A 21750-nucleotide genomic window follows, 5' to 3' on the forward strand; every position below is an offset into this window, starting at 1 on the left:
AAAATATAAAAGAATTATGATTTAAAATATGAATTAATGATAATAAAAAATTAAAAAAAAGAAAATAGAAAAATAAATAAATAAAATTCAAATAAATTAATTAAAAATAAATAATAATAATAATAAAATAAAAATTAATAGAACAATAAATAAATAAAAAAATATAAAAAGTCAGGTGACATTACAATTCAGTTTTAAAGACAGGGTACAACAGGTGTGAGTACACAGAACCATATTCAGCACACAAGCTGTGAAGGGCAAGTTTATTGAAGTTTAGCACCGTTCAGACACAGGAAATTCAAAATGCTTTACAGAGGCATGGGAATACATTACAATAGCATTTGAAAACAATAAAAACTAATATGAATAAACAGAAAGATTTAAATACGTCATATCAAGATCACATAAAAATCAGGGAGGAAACTCGGGACACTTTGAAAGAAGCTGTAGACATTAAAAACAAGCAAATCCAAAAACAAGAAGATCAGACTTGTGTCAGGTGTGAGTCAGACTCGCAGGATAATTCACATTTATTATTAGTGAATCCAATAAATATAAAAGACATTAGACGTTTGATTTTAAATCCCCTTTTTTAAGTCTGTTCATATGGTGTGCAGGACAGTATGTTGTAATATTATTGTAGGATAATTGCAGGGTTTGAAGCAGCATGTCCACCTCCTCCAGTTGACTCCTCACGTGTCTGAACCTGAACGAGTCAGACATGAAGGTTTTATTACTATGGAACACATCAATCAAAAAAATAGAAATATAATGATGAGTACATTTTGTTAAATATATAAATGAACTGAAATCATAGAAAAAATTATTAAAACTCTGTTACATCACAATGTTACATCATTCATTTTCATAATGGCTGAATATTTATTGCCACCACTTTTACTTCAGTATAGACATTTTATTTTATTTTAGATTTAATAATAAAATTGGAGACACCCCCCACCCCCAACCCCCCCCCACCCTCTCGTCCCTGCAGGTGATCCTGGAGAGCAAGACGGGCCAAGCCGAGCTGGAGCTCTTCCCCCGCTACGTCCTCTTCCTCCGCCAGCAGCCGGCCACTCGCTCCCCACAGTCCAACATCTGGGTCAATATGGGTATGACCAGCCTGCGAATGTTCCCACCGTATTTACCCCCAGCGAGAGGTAACGTAAGCCGGCAGCAAGACCAGAGCAAGCCGTCGAGCAAACCTGCACCCCCCCACCCCCCACCCCCGATTTAATCCTGCTGTAGTGGACTGATCCAGTGCAGTCAGGGCTCTGGAGTGGGCGGTGGGATGAACCAACGGCCCACGAAGGGGAACGACTGCTTAAACAATAATCCAAACTTTTCATCTTCACACACTTTGCCGTTCAAGGATCGGTTCAACAAACCTTGTTGTAGCTCTCTACTCTGATAATCAATAAACAAATCAATCCTTTCAACTTTAAACTCTTCCTTTAAAATATGGAAAAATATTTGGACATTTAAAATAGTTTCTTTTTCTTTTTGAACGTCTGAAATCTGAGAAAAATCATGAGAAACTTCTTCCATCTTTATTCCTTTAAAACTTCACAAAGTAAAAGCACACGAGAAAACATTTCAAAATAAGTGCCCATGTTATTTCAAAAGAAAATGCAGCTGTAGAGAGAGAATCCACATGAGGTCAGGAGGAAACATCAGAACCAGTAGAATCAGAATCAAGTTCATTTTCATCTTCGCTCCTCTGCGCCGGCGACAGAGAGGCAGCCATTTTGTTTTCCGTCTGTCCGTCTGTCAGTAACACCTTGATGGAACTTCTTATATCACGTCAACAAGAATGAGACGGACGGACGACCTGAAAACAAAATGGCTGCGGCTCTGACGCAAAAGAACAATCAACACTGGCGCAAAACGAAAGAAGAGGATCATATCAGATATTAGCTGTTTGAGAGACAAACGCAGTTTCATATCAACAGATTGGTGCGTCTGTAGAAAGATAGATAATGAACTTACAGATGGACAAACAGCGGTGAAGTCCAGTAACTGGAGCTGAGTTTGACTCATGTTCATTATTAAAGTTTCAGCTGAGCGTCTCTCAGCGAGAGAAGAAACAGACACTTGAGTGTAATCAGCTTTGGGACGTGGTCATCTCTCCGCAGCAGAGCGCCACTCCAAATCGAGTCAACATATCAGCTTTCAGACCTGATCCCCGGTGGAGCTCGGCCTCCCATCGTGACTCACTCCGAGTCCGAGCAGCAGCGTGTCACTGCGGAGCGCTGAGACCTTTTCCCGCCGCGTGGCTGAGTATTGGGAATAGATTTGATTAGGTCCGGTGCAGAGGAGAGGTCATGAGTGAACGGCAGAGTCTGTGATGGATGCGGCTGCAGGACGCTGATTGACACTCGCAAAAATCAGACATTAAAATGATTCATTTTGTCAGTAATCAACGTGAGCCAGGTGAAGCTTCTGTATTGATTTAACAGGACTAATATTGATTGGTTTGTATTTGATTTCACTGAGTTGATTGACCAATCACGTTTGCACGGACTGACAGAACACGCCCTTTTCTTGCTGCTTCCTTACAACTAATCCTCAGTCGACACAACGCTGCTGTTACAGATACACCTCAGTCATCGTTTGCATCTTTGAGCTTCGGTTGCCATAGCAACAGATCAGCTCTAGACGATTCGACTTGAGAAAGTTTTTAAAACACAGAAGGATTTTCAAATCTACTGTTGATGGAGAAAAACCGGCGTCAGTGTTCAGTGATTGGTCGTCTCTGTGTGACCTCACAGGTAACGTGCCGTCCCCCAACGCTCCTCTGAAGAGGGTGCTGGCGTACACGGGCTGCTTCAGCCGCATGGCCACCATCAAGGACATCCACCTGTACCTGTCCCAGAGGCTCCGCATCAAGGAGGAGGACATGAGGCTGTGGCTCTACAACAGTGAGGTGGGACACACAGGTCACAGTGGAGGAGGAGGAGGAGGAGGAGGAGGAGGAGGATGTCGTCACATGAGCAGAATACACACTATAATAATTAAACACATTTTGCCACAGAGGCCGTCCTACAGCACAGACCCTCAGGGCTGCACAGTGATGATGTGCCGTGGGGGTGAGGGGTTGTGACGGTCACAGAACTCACATTTCACTACAAACCTCAGTTTAAAAAAAAAAAGACATGAAGAACATCATGAATTTAACTTGAAAACATAAAGGTGTGATTGTAACCCAGCAACAAGCTGACAAGAAATTCACATGAAGCCACTTCTCCTAAAGAAAACAAACATTTTATTGAAGTTGCTGCTACAAACGAGACTTTAAGTGCTTCAGAAGGTTTCAAATCAATAAGAAATAAATACTATAATAATGAAATAAAGATCCATTAAAGTGCAGCATGTAGATGTTTCCACATCGTCTGCAGAAAGGACAGATTTTTTATTTTTACCTTTATTCTGATAGTCACACAGAGAGAGAGAGAGACAGAGTGAGACACAGAGAGAGAGAGAGTGAGACACAGAGAGAGAGTGAGACAGAGAGAGAGTGAGACAGAGAGAGAGACAGAGAGAGAGACAGAGAGAGAGAGAGTGAGACACAGAGAGAGACAGAGAGAGAGAGAGGATGACATAAAGCAAAGGGTCATAGGTCGGATTCAAACCCGGGTCTCTGCACTGAGGATTAAACCTTTATGTTGTGCAGATCACAACACAAACTGAACCGGACGTCCTGTCCTCAGCGCCCTCGGGCTGCAACAGAGTGATTATTATTATTATTAATTAGTCGTAATAAAGCCTGATGAGTAACTCCTCCTCTCGTCGCTCTGCAGAACTACCTCACCCTCCTGGACGATGAAGACCACACTCTGGAGAGTCTGAAGATCCAGGACGAGCAGCAGCTGGTCATTGAAGGTATGAAGCTCCTCCCCCCTCTGTCTCTGTTTATAATGAACTTGTAATTGATCCGTAACGAGCAGATAATCAGTGGTAACAGGTCGTTCTGAATGACGGCTCGTGAAATGTCTTCCTCTTCCTCACAGTCCGGAACAAAGACATGAGCTGGCCCGAGGAGATGTCCTTCATCGCCAACAGCAGCAAGATGGACAGACACAAAGGTGAGGACATGAGCAGAAACAGCTGATTGGTGGATGTTTTGCCCATTGACACCTTGAATCTCTACGTGGACGTGTTGTTTTCTTCCATGTTTGTTGAAGATCACTACTTCACCTTTGACTCAGTGTTTTAGAGAAGCTGCTTCAGCAGGAGGAAAGTTTGTAATTGATTCATTGATTTTGGTAAAAAAAACAAAACAGGCTTTTAATTTGAAGAGTCCGCTCGACCAGTGAGATCAATAAACCACAGAAGACACTTTTATAACATCCAGGTTATCCACAGAGTTAATTAACATAAAGAGCCTGAATCACTGAGCAGATGATTTTGATTCCTCCAGAGCAGAGCAGTTGTTTTTAATATTTTCTCTCATATCTGCAGCAGGTAAAGATGTTACAGCTGTTAGTGGAAGTTACTCAATAGGTTGTTTAGGTCTGACCAGTGTGTCCTTGTTTTCCAGTTCCTACGGAGAAAGGAGCCACTGGTCTCAGTAACCTTGGCAACACCTGCTTCATGAACTCCAGTATCCAGTGTGTGAGCAACACCAAGCCGCTCACAGACTACTTCATCTCAGGGAGACACCTCTACGAGCTCAACAGGTGACGTTCAAGAAGCCAGTCTCACACAAAACACCTTAAGTTTTCTACTTAAGTCTGACACTAGAGGGTGAATTTCTCCTCAGCTGAGGAAGTTACTTAAGGGTGTTGCACAGAATCTCTTAAAAGGTTTCCTTTGTTAAGGAAAAACGTTAAGGAATTTGCAGCAGTAAAATTCTACAGTTTCCATGGAGACCGTTAATACACATAAGATAACATATGCTTATATGCTGATCCTCATATTGAAGGGGCGCTTGAATCCTGACATGGGTCGTGTTTGTTATTCCGCACGCTGTCCTCCTGTTGTTGTTGTTGTCATGGAAACTTCAGCACAGTGTTCAGCAGACGGTCAGAGCGTCTGACACTCACACAGCTGATCGATCGACCTGAAATACTTCACCAGTGATTGACTGGAAAACCACAGAACATCAAACAACACATCATCACATCAACACATCATCACATCAACACATCAACACAGTCAGTGCATCAGCAGAGCGTCATGAACTGCAGCAAGCTGAAGAGACAGCTGATCTGTGATCAGATCACAAACTGATCAGATCTATAGAGAGAAATCAATAAATCAGTTCCTCTGGTGGAGGCTCCATCAGGGTTCACCCTCTTCATTGATCACAACTGTTTCCTCAGTTTGGTCACTAAGGTCTTTGCAGCAGCTTAACTGACTTTAAGTGCTTCCTGAAGTATCAGACAGAGATCAGGAGAAAACCCTTAAGGAGAAGACTTCAGGTGTTTGAAGCACTTCAGGTGTTTTGTGCAACAGTTTTTATTTTCAGGAAACCTTAACTCTGACTTTAAGGACAATCTTAACTGAAGGTGTTTCATGCAGTTGACCCTTGACCTTTATCTGACCCGTGTTGGTGCGTCCACAGAACCAACCCCATCGGGATGCGAGGTCACATGGCCAAGTGTTACGGCGACCTGGTGATGGAGCTGTGGAGCGGCACGCAGAAGAACGTGGCGCCGCTCAAACTCAGAGTAAATCCTGTCACACACTGTTATCTGTGTGTTTATTGGTCCGGTGCCTTTAAGAAATGCTTTTAAAAGTAAAGTTAATGTTGTCTGTGATGTCATCACTTCCTCTCCAGTGGACGATAGCGAAGTACGCCCCGCGCTTCAACGGCTTCCAGCAGCAGGACTCCCAGGAGCTGCTCGCCTTCCTGCTGGACGGTCTGCACGAAGATCTGAACCGAGTCCACGAGAAACCCTATGTGGAGCTGAAGGACAGCGACGGCCGGCCGGACTGGGAGGTGGCCTCCGAGGTCAGAGGTCACACCGCTCATCAAATACTGTGTATATGTGTTATATGTGTCGCTCAGACAGGCTCCTAATAACTGGTGAACATGGTGGAACATTTAGCAGCTGAAGAGTCGGAAGTTTCTCTCAGGAGAAAGAGCGGGAAGATGGTTCCTCATTCATCAGGAGACACAAACACATCTGTCGTCGCTAGCTTCTTCTGCTCTGTATCTATGGAATCACATGACGAGCTTCACACTAGCAATCCTTCTAATGAGACGCTAGCATGCTAGTTTAGCCTGGACTACACTCATGACTCCAGGAGGCTCCGCCCCCCCAGAGATCACACCTGAAGATCAACTTCCTGCTTTATTGAAACCTGGAGAAAGTTTCAAGCTTCAGTCACAAAATACACATGAAGCTTCAAATACACATCGATCTGCTGCTCTGAGAAACAGTCAGTAACAGTCGTAACAGTCGTAACAGTCAGTACCAGTCAGTAACAGTCAGTACCAGTCAGTAACAGTCGTAACAGTCGTAACAGTCAGTAACAGTCAGTGCATCAGATCAGATTCATTTAATCTGGTGATGATGTATCGACGCTCTGTTTGTCCTGAGGATTAACAGTGTGTGATCTCGTGTGTGTGTGTGTGTGTGTGTGTGTGTGTGTGTGTGTGTGTGTGTGTGTGTGTGTGTGATGTGTGTGGTGTGTGTGTGTGTTGTACAGGCGTCGGGAGTAACCACCTGCGCAGGAACCGCTCCATCGTGGTGGAGCTGTTCCACGGTCAGCTGAAGTCTCAGGTGAAGTGTAAGACCTGCGGCCACATCAGCGCTCGCTTCGACCCCTTCAACTTCCTGTCTCTGCCGCTGCCCATGGACAGCTCCATGCACCTGGAGATCACAGGTGAGGAGGACGCCTGAGGACGGGGACAAAGACTCTGAGACTCACTTCCTGTTTTGTAACGACCACGGAGCCTGACTCCTGTTTCCTGTTTGTGTTTTCAGTCATTAAACTGGACGGGTCCACGCCCGTGCGCTACGGCCTGAGGCTGAACATGGACGAGAAGTACACGGGACTGAAGAGGCAGCTGAGTGAGCTGTGCAGTCTGAAGCCGGAGCAGATCCTCCTGGCCGAGGTCCACACCTCCAACATCAAGGTACTGAGGCTGCAGCTGTCACAGCTGGAGACACGGAGGACAGACGTCTCTCCTGGTTCCACAACATCACCATGAAAGCTTCAGTTCACTCACATCATAAAGACAAACTGCTTAACCTCCAGAAACACAACATACATTCACTTCATCTGTTGTTCACGTGTGTGTGTGTGTGTGTGTGTGTGTGTGTGTGTGTGTGTGTGTGTGTGTGTGTGTGTGTGTGTGTGTGTGTGTGTGTGTGGGCATCATCACATAACAAATAAAATAAGCTTCATCTTTAGCTGGTATTAGTTTTCAGGCTGCTGCCATCGCTTCATCTTCATCAACCACCTTCATCCACCTGTAACTTCACCTGTAACTTCACCTGTAACTTCACCTGTAACTTCACCTGTAACTTCACCTGATCTGAAATGAACCTCTGCTTCTCAGTCTGACGTATAAATCCTCTGTGATCAGAACTTCCCCCAGGACAACCAGAAGGTGCGTCTGTCCGTTAACGGCTTCCTGTGTGCGTTCGAGGTCCCGGTGCCGGGGTCACCCACCTCTCTGAGCTCCCCCACACTGACAGGTGAGCTCACCCGCTCTCTGTGTTTACATTACCCATAATTCTGTCTGAGAACCCACCCTCACCTACAGCCCTGTCTCTTTCCTCAGACGTCACCCCGATAGCTAACGGACACCTGAGCAACAAGCCCGTCCTGATCCCTAACGGAGGCCCCAGCAGCCTGGCGCCCTCCACCCCAGAGACGCCCGTCGCCAACGGGGTCACCAACGGACACCTGACCCCGGTGCAGGAGAGCCCCTTCATCGGTTACATCATCGCCATGCACAGGAAGATGGTGAGACAGTACGCCGTGTAGAAAAAGTAGTCCCGGCTGGTCGCAGCTCGTGACCTGACCTCCGTGTGTCTGTGTTCACCTGCAGATGCGTACGGAGCTCTACTTCCTGTCGTCTCAGAAGAACCGGCCCAGTCTGTTCGGGATGCCCCTCATCGTTCCCTGCACGGTCCACACCAGTAAGAAAGACCTGTACGACGCCGTCTGGATCCAGGTGTCCCGCCTCGCCAGCCCGCTGCCCCCGCAGGAAGCGAGTAACCACGCCCAGGACTGGTAGGCCCACAGTCCTCTGTCTTCTTTTTTTGTGTATTCTGTTGCTTGAAACTTGACCGGAACTATTTTATTCCTCCGCGCCGACGACAGTCACAGCCGCCATTTTGTTTTCAGGTGTCAGTATCGCCTTGAAGGAACTTCTTTAAATCTGGCACAAACGTTCACTAGGCCTTCTCTTTGAACTGATTAGATTCTGGTGGTCAAAGGTCAAAAGTCATGGTGACCTCACAAAACACTTTTTAGCCATTACTTAAGACTTCACGCAGATGTTTAATGTCTTCTCTGACTGGACGAACAGGAAGTGACCTCACAGTCTGAGCAGGAGGAGCTGACTCTTCTCTGTGTGTTTCCTGCAGTGATGACAGTATGGGATACCAGTACCCCTTCACTCTGCGGGTGGTGGGGAAGGACGGGAACTCCTGTGCCTGGTGTCCCTGGTACAGGTGAGAAAGTCGACAGTGACACACCTGGTAGAGATGAGAGTTCAGTGAGGAGCATGTGCCCTGAAAATATGTGATCAAATATTAAATGTAAGATTTGATTTTTGTCTTAAACAGAAAACAAAGTAAAATCTGAGGAAATATTTTGTGTGTGTGTGTGTGTGTGTGTGTGTGTGTGTGTGTGTGTGTGTGTGTGTGTGTGTGTGTGTGTGTGTGTGTGTGTGTGTCCAGGTTCTGTCGAGGCTGTATGATAGACTGCTCTGAGGACAGAGCCTCTGTCGGGAACGCTTACATCGCTGTGGACTGGGACCCCACTGCCCTGCACCTCCGCTACCAGACCTCCCAGGAGAGGGTGAGACACACACACACACACACACACACACACACACACACACAGCTCTGAGATAATAGCCATGCTTCATGTGCAGCCCTTCATGCTCTTGTAGCAGAAGCTCATTGTCAGTTTCAGTCTCCTCGTCTTGAGGCGTCGTTGAGGTGAGAGCAAAGTGAGGGACAGTGGCGCCTGCAGTTCCAGGTTTGACCACACGGGGTCACCGGTGAGCCGCTCAACACTCCAGTCCAGAGTGGAGGGAGCTGCTTTGAGACGGGCTGTGTTACACTGAGTGTGTGTGTCTGCTGAAGTATTCTGCAGCGACTTCACTTTGTCTCATAGAAATATTTCTTCTTCTGCTTTTATGTCCGTCCCCCCCGTCCCCGTCCCCGTCGTGTCCCTGCAGATCGTGGAGGAGCACTGCAGCGTGGAGCAGTCCCGCCGGGCGCAGGCCGAGCCCATCAGCCTGGACAGCTGTCTGAAGGCCTTCACCAGCGAGGAGGAGCTGGGAGAGGACGAGCTCTACTACTGCTCCAAGTGCAAGACCCACCGGCTCGCCACCAAGAAGCTGGACCTGTGGAGGCTGCCCCCCATCCTGGTCAGTGGTCGCAGACTGTCGGGGGTAGTTTTTATGTGTAGAGCTCTTTGGTCAGCGCGGTCCTCAGTGTGACGTGTGCTCTCCTCTCCAGATCGTCCACCTGAAGCGCTTCCAGTTCGTCAACGGTCGCTGGATCAAATCCCAGAAGATCGTCAAGTTCCCGCGGGAGAGTTTCGACCCCAGCGCCTTCCTGGCGCCCAGAGACCTGGAGCAGCACTGCCTCCACTCCCGCAGCGAGAGCGAGGACCTGCTGAGGGTCGGAGAGGACAACCTGTCCTCCGTCTCTGCCCCCGCCGGCTTCTGCAACCTCAACAAAGGTACACATGCTGACCCTCGTCTTTCTTTACTCGGCCATTTTGTTTTCAGGTCGTCCATCCGTCTCTTTCTCGTGGACACGATATCTCACTTACACCTCGACAGAACTTCTTCAACTTTGGTCAAAACATTCACCTGTCAGAATCTAGTTTCAAATAATTGGACTGAATTGTAGATGATCAGAGTCGTGTCTTTAACCCTCTGCTCTCTCCACAGCCTCGCCGGCCTCCAGCAGGAAGTCGGCGCCGTCTCTCAGCCGGACCAGCAGCCCCTCCAGCAGCCCAAAGAGCGGCGGCGGCCGCAAGCCGGGCCGGCTACGCCTGCCTCAGCTGGGCAGCAGACACCGCCTCTCCAACAGCAAGGAGAACCTGGACGTAGCGGCGAACCCTGAGGCCGAGCCGCGGGAGAACGCATCGCAGACGGACACAGAGGGAAGTGCGGCAGCAGCAGGGGGGGCGGGTCTTCCTGGATCGGGAGAGGCGATGACGTCAGAGTCTTGGTGCAGCACGGAGGCGTCCAGCAGCCACTGTGACGTGGTGCTGGTGAACGGAGACAGTAACGGGCTGAGCTCCGACTGCAGCTTGGAGAGCGGCATGGACCCCGACGGCTCGCTGCTGCAGCACAGAGACAACATGTGTCTGGACGCCATCTACAACCTCTATGCAATATCAGTGAGTCGCCGTCACACACACAGTCTGAACGCCACCGCCTGACACCAGTCTGACTGTTTCTCTGTCCGTCTCCTCAGTGCCATTCAGGAATCATGGGAGGCGGCCACTACGTGACGTACGCCAAAAACCCCAACGACAAGTGGTACTGCTACAACGACAGCAGCTGCAAGGTGAGACTGAACCTCGTCCAGTTATCAGACTCATTAACATATTCAGTTGGTTTAGTAAAAGAATTATACCTCACACACACACACACACACACACACACGCACACACACACACACACTGCCTTTAAAAGATATCCATTTTATTCACCTTGAATCAGAGCAGTTGACTGTTTGTTAAGCCCCTCCCCCGATCGAGGCTCAGCAGCAGGTCGGAGCGACAGTCTCATTTTTCTTGTGTCACGTTCAACGTCACAAACTCACCGGAGAACAGCGTCAGTAAACAGTAGAAAACAGCGAGGAGGATTTCCTGTCTCTCTCTCTCTCACTGTACTTTCAGAATAAAAGCAAAAATGCCCAAAAATATAACTTTAAAAAAAAGAAAAATAAATAAAAACATCAGCAACACAGAAGCATTAATGCAGAAACATATACTACACGTTTTTTTTCCCCCTCAGGAAGTGCACTCTGAGGAGGTCGACAGTGACTCCGCCTACATCCTCTTCTACGAGCAGCAGGGCGTCGACTACTCCCAGTTCCTGCCAAAGATCGACGGCAAAAAGATGGCCGACACCAGTAGCATGGACGAAGACTTTGAGTCCGACTACAAGAAATACTGTGTCCTCCAGTGACCCCGCGTCGTCGTCTTCCATCAGCCCCCCCACCTCACCCTCCCCCTCCCCCTCCTGCTGCTGCTGCTGCTCCGAGCGGGAGGCGGAGCCAGACGTTCAGACCGCTCTGAAGAGAACTGCTAACGGCCAGAGTCAGACTGCGCCCTCTGCGTCGCAGCACTTTCTACACGGATCAGTGCAAAGGTTGCCAAGACAACGACGACGACGAAGCCCCGGTGAAAGCACTACACTGGTGCACTTTGCTGAGCCCGACAAAACAAACCCCTCCCCCCTCCCCCTCGCCATAACATACATGTAACATACAACATACGTGCTGCAGTGATGTCGCCTCGTTATTGTGCGTTGATCACTTGTGATGTCAGAATGAAACAAACATTTACACCTGGAGCTCACCTGTGTTACCTCACCTGAGGTCACATGATCAGCTCCAGGTGTAACGATTGGACACAGATTCAGATCTGATGCCAACGGATGCCCAACAGTTAGACGGCACCTGTGTGATGATGTCACGTTGGACGCCGCAGGTCGCCGTGACGTTTTAAAAAATGGTTCTCCAAAGGTTTTTATTAGCGGTAGTTTCACTAAGGATGAAAATATCAGTCACACGCTACCTCATCGCTTCGCAGTCTGTCGGCCAACAACCCTGAAACCCTGTGACAGTATTAATAATATTAACAATAATAATAATTAAATGCTTCCTTCCTGTGTAGGAGACATGGTACACACATTTCAGGATCCCCCCCCACCCCCCTCCAACCATTGAAATAAACTAAAACACAACCTCGCTCCCCCCCTCCTCGTAGGAGACTCACACAGGTCCTGATGTCGACAGGAAACGAGGCACTTTCTGCCAAAACTCTGCCAAATATCAGAAATCAGAGGTCTGTGTGTGTGGACCTGTGTGTGTCCTGGTTAGCCTGGTTAGCTTAGCACAGTGCCATGATTAACACAGTAAACTTGTCATGTTGTTTTTCTTTTTGATTCTTGTTTTTATAAAAAAAAAAAAGATTTATTTTTATTGTTTTAAGGCGGCTTCAGGAGCCGCGTCAGGTCGGGGGGATCAGATGTAATGCTGATGTTCTCACCCTCGGCCAATCAGAGAGCAGGAACGGTCAGGACGCTGGAGATCCCTTCACTGACATCACAAAGTCTGCACCACTTCACAATAAGTTCACCTTTATAAAGGATTTATAATCAGGTTATTAACACGTTATAAATCATAAACAAGTTCTAACAGTTTTCACACATTGATCCATATATTGATATATAGCTCATATATAACTGGAGCCTTATAGTAACTCATTCATAAATGATGATTACACACTTTATTATAAGGCTCCTGTTACCAGTTATGAATATTAGTAACTTGATGAGTTATAAAGTGTTAATAACATCTTTATGAGCCATTTATAAATCCTTTATAAGGGGAATCACATGATAACATTTAAAGAGTAACGTAACTCCCCTGAACTCACCATGACAGCGGGAATCAGATCAGCTCTGTCCCGGTTCAGGGGTCGTGTCCTACGAAGGCGTGGCCAGTCGTAGACCGCGAACGCCAAACCAAAATGAGACTCAACTGCCAGCAGCTTGATTGGATGTTGAGGTGTGTTAGCGGCTGTAGAAGATCACTTCTTCCTAACTCCACCTCCCCCGGATTTCAAACGTGTTTCTTCTTTTTCTTTCTTTCTTTGTTTGTTCATTAACTCAGACTCAGGTGAGATCATGGAGTTCCTCTTTAACAGAAGGTGTTAAGTTACTCTTTAAAGGCCACAACATGTCAGCGCCAGCACGAGCTCTGTGGTTTTTGTCTTTGAAACCACATTTTAAAGAACGGTTAGAGTGATAACATGAACTGAACGGGGGGCGGCTCCTGTATCACTGTTTCCCCTGCGCCATAATAAGGGCTTAACCCTGCCGTGATTGGTTCCATTGGTTGTTTCCTGAAAGCAGGTGATGGAGGTGTGATTTTTAGTTACCGGGGAAACAGAGACTGTGTTCTAATTCAAATGCACCTTCAGTTAATTAAACTCAATGAACTCCTGGTGTAAATGTTGGCAACAGGGAACCAAAACATTTCAAGTCGTCTTCAGAAAATTTTCAATATTAAATGATCAATTAATAAATATTTATTTAATAGATAATTTAACTGTTAAACTCCATTTTAAACATGAAAACATGACTCAGTAATCTCAGACCCACATTGTGTCACCACATGGTTTAAGGTCACTGTTTGGCATCTGGGGTCGGTCGCACAAAACACCTTAAGTTTTCTACTTAAAGGTTAATTTCTCCTTAGCTGATGGAGCTACTTAAGGGAGACGCACAGAATCTCTTAAAAAGGTTTTAAGGTCCTTAGTTAGGATAAAAAAGTATTTTACGGTAGTGAAAGACATTTTACAGCAGTAAAATTCTACTGTTTCCATGGAGACCATTGTTGCTATCTATTGTCAAACAAAGCCGGCAGCATTAAAGGAGCACGGTGTCTCGTCCTCCTGTTGTTTGGGCGGGAACTTCACGGAAACCTTAAGGAGAAAACTTAATGGTGTTTTTATTTTAAGGAAACCTTAACTCAGACTTTAAGGAAAGTCTTAACTTAAGGGTTTTTGGTGCAACCGGCCCCCGGACTGTTTATTAGATGTGTGACATCACTGGACCCGACATGTAGAAAATCTTTCTTTTTGTCTTTGATCTGAATCTGAACTCGGTTCCTGTTTTTATCTGAAGGTTTGACGTGTTGAGGTGTGAAATGAACAAACAGCAGCAGAGACGTGTGTGTGCGTGTGTGTGTGTGTGCGCGCGTGCGTGTGTGTGTGTGTGCGCGCGTGCGTGTGTGTGTGTGTGCGCGCGTGCGTGTGTGTGTGTGTGCGCGCGTGCGTGTGTGTGTGTGTGCGCGCGTGCGTGTGTGTGTGTGTGTGTGTGTGAGAGAGTGTGAGTGAGCTGCTCCTGCGCAGGGTTCAGTCTAATCACTGTGAACAGACGCTCGGTGGCTCTGATGGTTTCCCGCTCTGTCTTCTTGTGTTCGCCTCCTTTTTTAGCTGCTGTATTTATGAGAAGATGGCGTTAATAGCGTTAATGGCGTTAATAGCGTTAATGGCGTTAATGGCGTCATGGCGGATGTCTGTCACTGAATGAAACTTTATTTTCCTTTTTGCAAAGAGAACGTTTGTTGAACAAATGGAAATGTACATACGAGTGATATTTATGTTCGCTTGCCCGGCTCTTTGTTTCTTCTCCTCCATCCTGACGCCGTCGCGCCGAGCTGCAGACGACGTCCAGTGTGTGTTTGTCATCTCGTGGCTCAAAGGGAAAGTTTTAGAGGATTTGTCTCTTGAGGACTTTGTGGGTTTAAAGGTGCAATAGCCGTCAATTTATTTTCTTCTTCTGTGGCTGTGAATGTGCCCTCGAACGTGTGCTACGTGTGTGATGCTAAGCTAACCACACCTGTAGCTCAAACCGTGTAAAAGTCGAGGTTAATTTCAGCACAAGTTTCATGAATCCCGGAACAAAGATTTTCTAAACTGAGCTCTGACGCTGAAGACGGGCGAACACAGATCCTATAAAACTAATATCTGAAACCCCACCCCCCCACCCCACCTGTGTCCGGAAGCCCCGCCCCTCGCTGCCCCCCAACCCCCCCCACCTCACCACAAGAATAGTTCAGTGTTGCAGGCGATGCAATCTACTACTGAGCTGTCCGTCAGTGTCTGTAGCCTCTTTTTATTTAAGTTCGTTCCTGTCGGATCTGAACCGGACGTGTTAATTTAAAGAACTTTTTTTTGTAAAGTGTTTGCTGAAAGAAAGTGACATTGCACTGACATGAAAACATGTACATAAAAAAAAAAAAATGTGTTTTGTAAATAAGCCAATGAAAACTATGTATTTGAATATGAACTGTACAAAATACTGTACTTGTAGTTGTATATGGAGTGATACCGTTGATCTGTAACAAAATACCCAAGCAACAATTAAATTCTGCAGAGGAAACGATGGCGGCAGACTGACGCGCGGTTTCATTTGTGTCCTGAGTCTTTCCTGTTTAGTCCTGTCAGAGGCGTGGCTGCAGGACGGACGTGGATTGGTTCCAAAACCTTTATTTTGGCTTCTTTGTTAAGACGTCAAATCTTAGATGACAGAAAATGCCGTGCTAACATGCTAATTATGAACATCCATCAATACTTCCATTTGTGCTCTAATACTGCTGCAAGTGGCAAACACACCACATTAAATGACAGTTATGATATTGAAGTTACATTTTTCTCAGTAAGTAGTGGCCTATAAAAAAATGCAGATATTAATAATGTCAATATTATATATATGTGTATATATATGTACAGTATGTAAATATTATGTAAAAGGTCATAGGTCATAGGGTGAATGGGGAATTGTTTCTTCCTTTAAAATGATTAGGTCTGTGTGGTTTCCCCTCAGAATGTGATGAAGTGGTGTCTCCCAAATATAACACAACATACTCTGTCGTCTTTAGACGTGCAAATATAACGTCTTAACACGGACGTCAGAATAAATGTTTTGGACCAATCTGTGTTCGGTACTGTCGGACTGGTGGTCAGCTGGTTGGTTCAGGAACAAAAGGAGCAGATAACCTTCCCTTAGCTGCTACTGTAGCGACATGAAATGTCCAAACATCTAAGAAAACGAGATCCCAGACAGCAAAATGAAACTTTGTAACGTATGGCTGAATCCCTGGCCCGAGTCTGGCCCGTATACTTCCACATCTGGGCAAATTCCAGCTGTTGTCCTCCGTATGGACATAAATGTGGCCCTCCAAGTATGGGCCACATTTATTTATGCATAAATTCAGGCCCAGTATACACCGGGTTCCACGACCCAAATCTGGCCCATATACGGCATGATTCTACGGCCACATCTGGAAAATCTTTCAGCTTTCAGTCAATACCAGAGGATAACAGCTGGAATCTGCCCAGATGAGGAAGTATACGGGCCAGACTCGGGCCGAGGATTCAGGCCTTTGTTGGGCCAGAAGGTTTATTCTGCAGCTCGTCCACTGCCACAGTACAGGAAAAGCTTCCACTGTGGAACATGACAGTAACTACAGCTCCACCCCCTCCTCTTCTTCATGAGCTAAACTCGCAGTAATTGTTGATTCAATTTTCATTATTAAGAGTAAATTCAAACTGTGTGACTATAAAGGAAGTGTCATCATGATCTGTTGTTGTTGCTGCAGTTTGTCTGTCTGCAGAGAGGAAACCACACTCAGGGTCTCTGCAGCCACTTCCCAGAATCAAACATGTGTCTGTCCTCGCACCACGTGAAGGGGCTTTTCTTCTCATCCTCACTGACACATTTTGGTCCCTCGAACATCAAGTGTCTCAACCCAGCTCGCAGTTTGGAGAAGAGGGAAGCAACATAAGACCTGTTGGTAGTGGAAACACAAATGTGTTAAATTAACACGGCGAATCGGATGCTCGTTAAATCAACTACACTAAAGTTTAGAGGAAACAAACAAACCATCATGCTCTAAAACAAAAAAACAGAAAACACAGGAACTATCATCATTATCCTGATCTCTGCTCTAGACTACCATCAGTCAATCCAGTACTTCCACTCAAGTACTTGTACTTCACTTGAGTATTTCTACTGTATTCTACTTTATATTATTATAATAGTTTGTGCAAAAATTGTGGACCAGAGGTGAGCTGTAGTAATGAGCAGATGCATATCCCAACAGTAAAATTAGCTCCACCTCAAAGAGCGTAAAGATGCTGCTTCTAGGTTCTATATTAATACTGTGAAATCTGCTAAAGGTTGTGTTGTGCTAAATGTTAGCAGCATGCTAATGTGTGGATGTTCATTTTAAAGCTCCATGTTTCTTCTTCTGTGTTTTATTTGAAGTGTTGATCCATCAGAAGATATAAAAACCATCTCAGTGTAGTTTCACATCTCCTCTCTCAGGCTTCTCTCTGGAGCTCTAGTAACAACAGGTCGGTGAGCCAATCAGAAGAGAGGAGGCTCTGAGCCTCTCTTCTGATTGGCTGACTGTTTTCTGAGTGATCAAATAAAAATATAGCAGATTTCAGGTAAAAACACTCAGAGAAACCAAATCCTGCAAGGTTTGGATGGTGGGTCCAGGTGGGCGGGGCTTGGTGACTGCTTTGTTGTGACATCACAAAGTTCCAGAAGTCCTGACGGCTGGTTTTAAGGCTCAGTTTCTGAATACAGGCTGTGTGCATTTCTCTGTGGACTGAGGCTTTGATACTTTCACAGTATTAATATAGAAGCTAGAGCTGATCTATAATCACACTACACATGGACACAGACCTTTACACTGAGGAGCTTTAATATTTTTGGTTAAACCTGTTTTATCGTTTTACATTTCACATGTCAAATAAGCTTTTTGTCCCCAACTGCTGCCTGTACAGACTGAGTTTAAATGTGTGTGTGGGGGGGTGATCATAGTTCAGTCTCCGGCGGGTCGACAGTCTCTCTGAGTGTGATACAGAGAGGCGTGCAGCTCAAACCACCTTCCCTTCTGTTCATTTCCTCTGCTTCTGTTGTGGTTGGCAGGAGGAACGCTGCTGCTGCTGCTGCTGCTGCTGCTGCTGCTGCTGATCACACACACTCAGGTTAGAGGTTTACACGACTTGCGGCTGTTGACAAGTTTTTCACAGAATCCAAACAGAATGATCCAGAGCAGATCGACACCAGCTGGTCCCTGATCAGTCAGGATGGACTTTATCAGAAAACACAGGTAAGCTGCTCTGTGTCTGATGTGTTTAAAGTTCATGGGTTTTCAGCTTCTACAAAATTCATCATGTTGTGATTAAACTTTTACGAGAAACTAATTTGTCTGACTGTTGATTAAATTCATATTAACACGCTCTCATCTTTTCTTCAGACTGACGTTCTCCTCCTCTTCCTCCTCGTGTTGACCTCAGTGAACAGACGACATCATGTCTGCTAACTCCAGTGAAGCTAACTGCTCAGGTGAGCTCTCAGGCTTCACAGGTGACTCTCACATCACACTGGAGCGTGTTGCAGCTGAGCGTTTGCGTCTGTTTCAGGTCAGATCCCGGAGCCGCTCGTCTTCATCCTCACTGGACTCCTCTCCGCCACCGTCCTCATCTTCACTCTGCTGGGCGTCATGTGTCTCAGAAAGTAAGAGTCGGAAAAGTTCATGTGACATAAATCTGTTTATGAAAACACAAAGTTCGACATTCAAGACTGAAAGAACAGGTGCCGTCACTTGAGTCAGTACATAGATATACAGCACGTAGAGCTGCTGTTCCCCGGTCGGGTCGCACAGTCTCGCATCATATTCTGTCAAAACTGATTCATTCTCAGCTGGCTCACCTGTCGTAGCAGGTAACAGCACAGGTGTGACTGACATTAATGATGATTAAATACCTGCAAATGAAACTCAATCATTGTTAATGTTATTAGTTTCATGTGTTGTTTGAACTACAGCACACATTTCTGCAGAAATGTACCAGAGACCGAACGACTGACACTGGTTTTCAGTGTTTGTTTGTTTGTTTGTTTGTTTGTTTGTTTGTTTGTTTGTTTGTTTGTTTGTTTGTTTGTTTGTTGGTGTTGTCTGCCTCTGGTTTGTTGTTTTCACCTTTGTTGTAAATGTTACCAGTTTTAAATGGTAATTGCTTTTGTGCTGCTTTTATGTTTCGATGAGCTAAAGAAAGATTTACACAGTGAGGGAAAATTCATTTCTTCTATTATATTATGTTACATTACATTATATTATATTATATTATATTACATTATTTAGAATATTTTAATTTTAGAAAAATGACATTTGAGAAAGTCTGTGTTGAGGTTTTGGTCTCAGTTTCAGTGACTCAATTTATTTTACAGAATCATCATACAGATAATCAGATCCCCCTGAGTTTATCTCTAGCGCCATCAGCAGGTTGAAAGTTTTGGTTTTGCTACAGACATTTACGTCCTGTCAGGATGAGATGGTAAAGATATTCCAACCTGCTACACAGCATGTTAACACTGTCAGTGCTAAGATTAGCATTTAGCAGATGGTCCGGAGACTCTTGTTTTATTTTCATTCAATGTCAGAAACAGTTCATGTTTTACTCCTGGATTCATTCTGAAATATGTTCTTTGCCCTCCAACTGGAGACAAAGCTGTTACCATAGCAACAGTATCCACTCCAGATTTTGTTTTTCACAGATATATTTGTCTGTATTTTCTTTCCAGTAAACAACAAATCTCCCCCAGGTCTTTCAGTGTTTTCCGTTGGTTCGCTCCATTTTCTCACAGGTATCGATCTTTGGTCCGGACCGTCCGGGAGCTGCAGGGGAGGAAGTTGTTGCTGGATTCTGACCCTCAGCTGGAAGCTCCCATCACACCTTTGAGGGCGCTCCCAGCAGCTGCGGCGGCGGCGGTGGCGGCGGCGGTGGAGCAGGTGAAGGAGGAGGAGGAGGAGGAGCTTCCTCTCCAGACTCCCCTGCAGAAGGGCAGCACAGTCAGGTCCTCGTCCAGGAAGCTGTGGAAAGGCCTGCAGCAGGTACCCACGTTCTCACGTCACCACAGGAGGCAGATAGAAATGTTCTCATGATGTCAGGTGATAGAACTGCTTTAGGAGCGCTTGATTTCTGTCTGTCTAGATCATCAGTTTCATCATCATCAGCCACCGGCCTCGTTAATATTTCATTCATATTTCACGTGGTCTCTGTCAGGATCCTGGCTTCATGAAGTCAGACCTGAACCTGCTGCAGCTGATCAAAGCGGGAAAGGAGGGCGTCTTCTACCAGGCGAGGATGAGCAGGGGGACGTGTAAGGGCCACAACATGTTCACATGCAAGATCAGCAAAGAAGGTACAGCTGACCCGTGTGAAGTCATGTTTTTATTGATCTCATTAAACTTGTGTTAAGTTTCATATTTCATGAGATATTCTTGAAAAACATCTTCTAGTTTCAACACGAGCAAAACCACTCATAGCAAACCTTGTTTATCTCTCTTTAGGTGGTTGCCATGACAACTTGACTGATAACAATCAATGTCAGTGTTTCACATTAAAGGAAGGTTCTTTGTTAAAGTGGCTGTAAAAACTGTTCTGAAAAGATGCTCATGGCCTGATCCAGATTTCTGGACCAGGAAGTTAGAGTAGTTAAACTAGATTTTAAAACTAGAGTTTAAAACTAGAGACAGGACTGGAGCATTTTAGTGTGTCTTGTTTTGGTTTTCACAGTTTCAGCTTCACGCTCAGCTGACAGACTCAGCCGGTGAACACAGTGCAGCGTTTAGCAGCTAAAGAGTCAGATGTTTCCCTCAGGAGCTGGTGGAGACCAAACACAGAGCTAAAAGAGCGGGAACACCGACACAAACCTGCCTCCAGATGACTGATGGTTTCTGCTAGATGTGTAAATAAATCACTGTGTGTTTAGACAGTGATAATGTGTCAGTGTTGTTCCCACTGCAGCACCATGAACTCCTGTCTCATGTGAGACGTGTTTAACATTAGTCGTATTTGCTGCCTGACACATAATAACAGCTCAGTTTAGGATGTTGAAGCTGTGGGAGGAAGGTGTGAAGGACAACATGAAGATAAATCCACCTCTTCCTCTTCCTCCCCTGCTGTCAGAGCGTGGGGTGTCTTCACACCTGTTAGACAGACAGTGTTTTCACATGTGTGAGTGTTACCATGATCTCATTGTGACGCCATGTCATTTTAAAAAGTCACCAGACACGCCTCGTTCCAGGAACACACATGAAGTCAAAGACAGAGACGAATCTTTTTTTGGTCATTTTTAATTTTATTTTTAACAAATCTTTAAGCTGAAAGAAAGAAGATTTTCATTTGTTTGACGTTTGTGTGTTTCTCCCTCGAGGCGTCCGTCCCAAACACGTGGACGTAGAAGTTTCCATCATGAGGAAACTGATGCACCACAAGAACATCCTCCAGTTACTGGACTGGAACACCACTGAGGGTGAGAGACATAGAGCAGCTGGTTCCTGCAGGAGAGAGAGTTTCTAACCTGTGGAGGTCTGACTGTGTTGTGATTGGTGCAGAGCCTTACATCCTGATCCTGGAGTACGTGAGCTACGGCACCCTGAGGACCTTCCTGCAGACCAACAGAGCAAACCTGAGTGCAGACCCTGAGCTGCAGAGCCTCCTCACCATCGCCTCCTACCACATCGCTCTGGCCATGCAGCACCTGCGCTCCAAGATGGTGAAGAGACGTCTTTCTCTCTTCTTTTGCTTCTGAACAATTTGTTTATTGAATTTTCCAAAATACAAGAGACAACACAGGAGACGTCAGAGATAATGAAAGAGAGAAATAACATAAAATAAAATAAGTAAATAAAATAATGGAAATATATATATATTATATATTTTTCTGATGTCATGTCTGAGGAAGTTTCTTTAAACCACATGGGGGGGGGGGGGGGGGACTTC

At 45.7% G+C, this 21750-nt stretch overlaps 2 protein-coding genes across 2 annotated transcripts in view; both read left to right on the forward strand.

Moving 5' to 3' along the window:
- The window catches only part of usp32 (ubiquitin specific peptidase 32), a 49419-nt gene extending 38061 nt beyond the window's left edge, over nucleotides 1-11358 (forward strand). The window contains exons 16-34 of the mRNA XM_022751356.1: nucleotides 995-1112; nucleotides 2772-2926; nucleotides 3801-3882; nucleotides 4011-4085; nucleotides 4541-4679; nucleotides 5567-5672; nucleotides 5783-5963; nucleotides 6658-6834; nucleotides 6936-7087; nucleotides 7541-7652; nucleotides 7739-7923; nucleotides 8009-8193; nucleotides 8550-8636; nucleotides 8865-8985; nucleotides 9371-9562; nucleotides 9654-9879; nucleotides 10094-10548; nucleotides 10626-10718; nucleotides 11171-11358. Of these exons, the coding sequence (XP_022607077.1) occupies nucleotides 995-1112; nucleotides 2772-2926; nucleotides 3801-3882; nucleotides 4011-4085; nucleotides 4541-4679; nucleotides 5567-5672; nucleotides 5783-5963; nucleotides 6658-6834; nucleotides 6936-7087; nucleotides 7541-7652; nucleotides 7739-7923; nucleotides 8009-8193; nucleotides 8550-8636; nucleotides 8865-8985; nucleotides 9371-9562; nucleotides 9654-9879; nucleotides 10094-10548; nucleotides 10626-10718; nucleotides 11171-11344 (3015 nt within the window). The 3' untranslated portion in view covers nucleotides 11345-11358. The remainder of the gene's footprint in view (nucleotides 1-994; nucleotides 1113-2771; nucleotides 2927-3800; nucleotides 3883-4010; nucleotides 4086-4540; nucleotides 4680-5566; nucleotides 5673-5782; nucleotides 5964-6657; nucleotides 6835-6935; nucleotides 7088-7540; nucleotides 7653-7738; nucleotides 7924-8008; nucleotides 8194-8549; nucleotides 8637-8864; nucleotides 8986-9370; nucleotides 9563-9653; nucleotides 9880-10093; nucleotides 10549-10625; nucleotides 10719-11170) is intronic.
- Nucleotides 11359-17836: 6478 nt separating this feature from the next.
- Nucleotides 17837-21750, forward strand: part of LOC111226297 (tyrosine kinase receptor Cad96Ca-like) — an 8079-nt gene continuing 4165 nt past the window's right edge. Inside the window, exons 1-8 of the mRNA XM_022751366.1 lie at nucleotides 17837-18074; nucleotides 18222-18310; nucleotides 18388-18481; nucleotides 19610-19742; nucleotides 19773-19856; nucleotides 20029-20167; nucleotides 21182-21280; nucleotides 21363-21523. Coding sequence (XP_022607087.1) covers nucleotides 18277-18310; nucleotides 18388-18481; nucleotides 19610-19742; nucleotides 19773-19856; nucleotides 20029-20167; nucleotides 21182-21280; nucleotides 21363-21523 — 744 coding nt within the window. The 5' untranslated portion in view covers nucleotides 17837-18074; nucleotides 18222-18276. The remainder of the gene's footprint in view (nucleotides 18075-18221; nucleotides 18311-18387; nucleotides 18482-19609; nucleotides 19743-19772; nucleotides 19857-20028; nucleotides 20168-21181; nucleotides 21281-21362; nucleotides 21524-21750) is intronic.

Source organism: Seriola dumerili, unplaced genomic scaffold (genome assembly GCF_002260705.1).
Source record: "Seriola dumerili isolate Sdu_G_001 unplaced genomic scaffold, Sdu_1.0 BDQW01000153.1, whole genome shotgun sequence".
Lineage (NCBI taxonomy): Eukaryota > Metazoa > Chordata > Actinopteri > Carangiformes > Carangidae > Seriola > Seriola dumerili.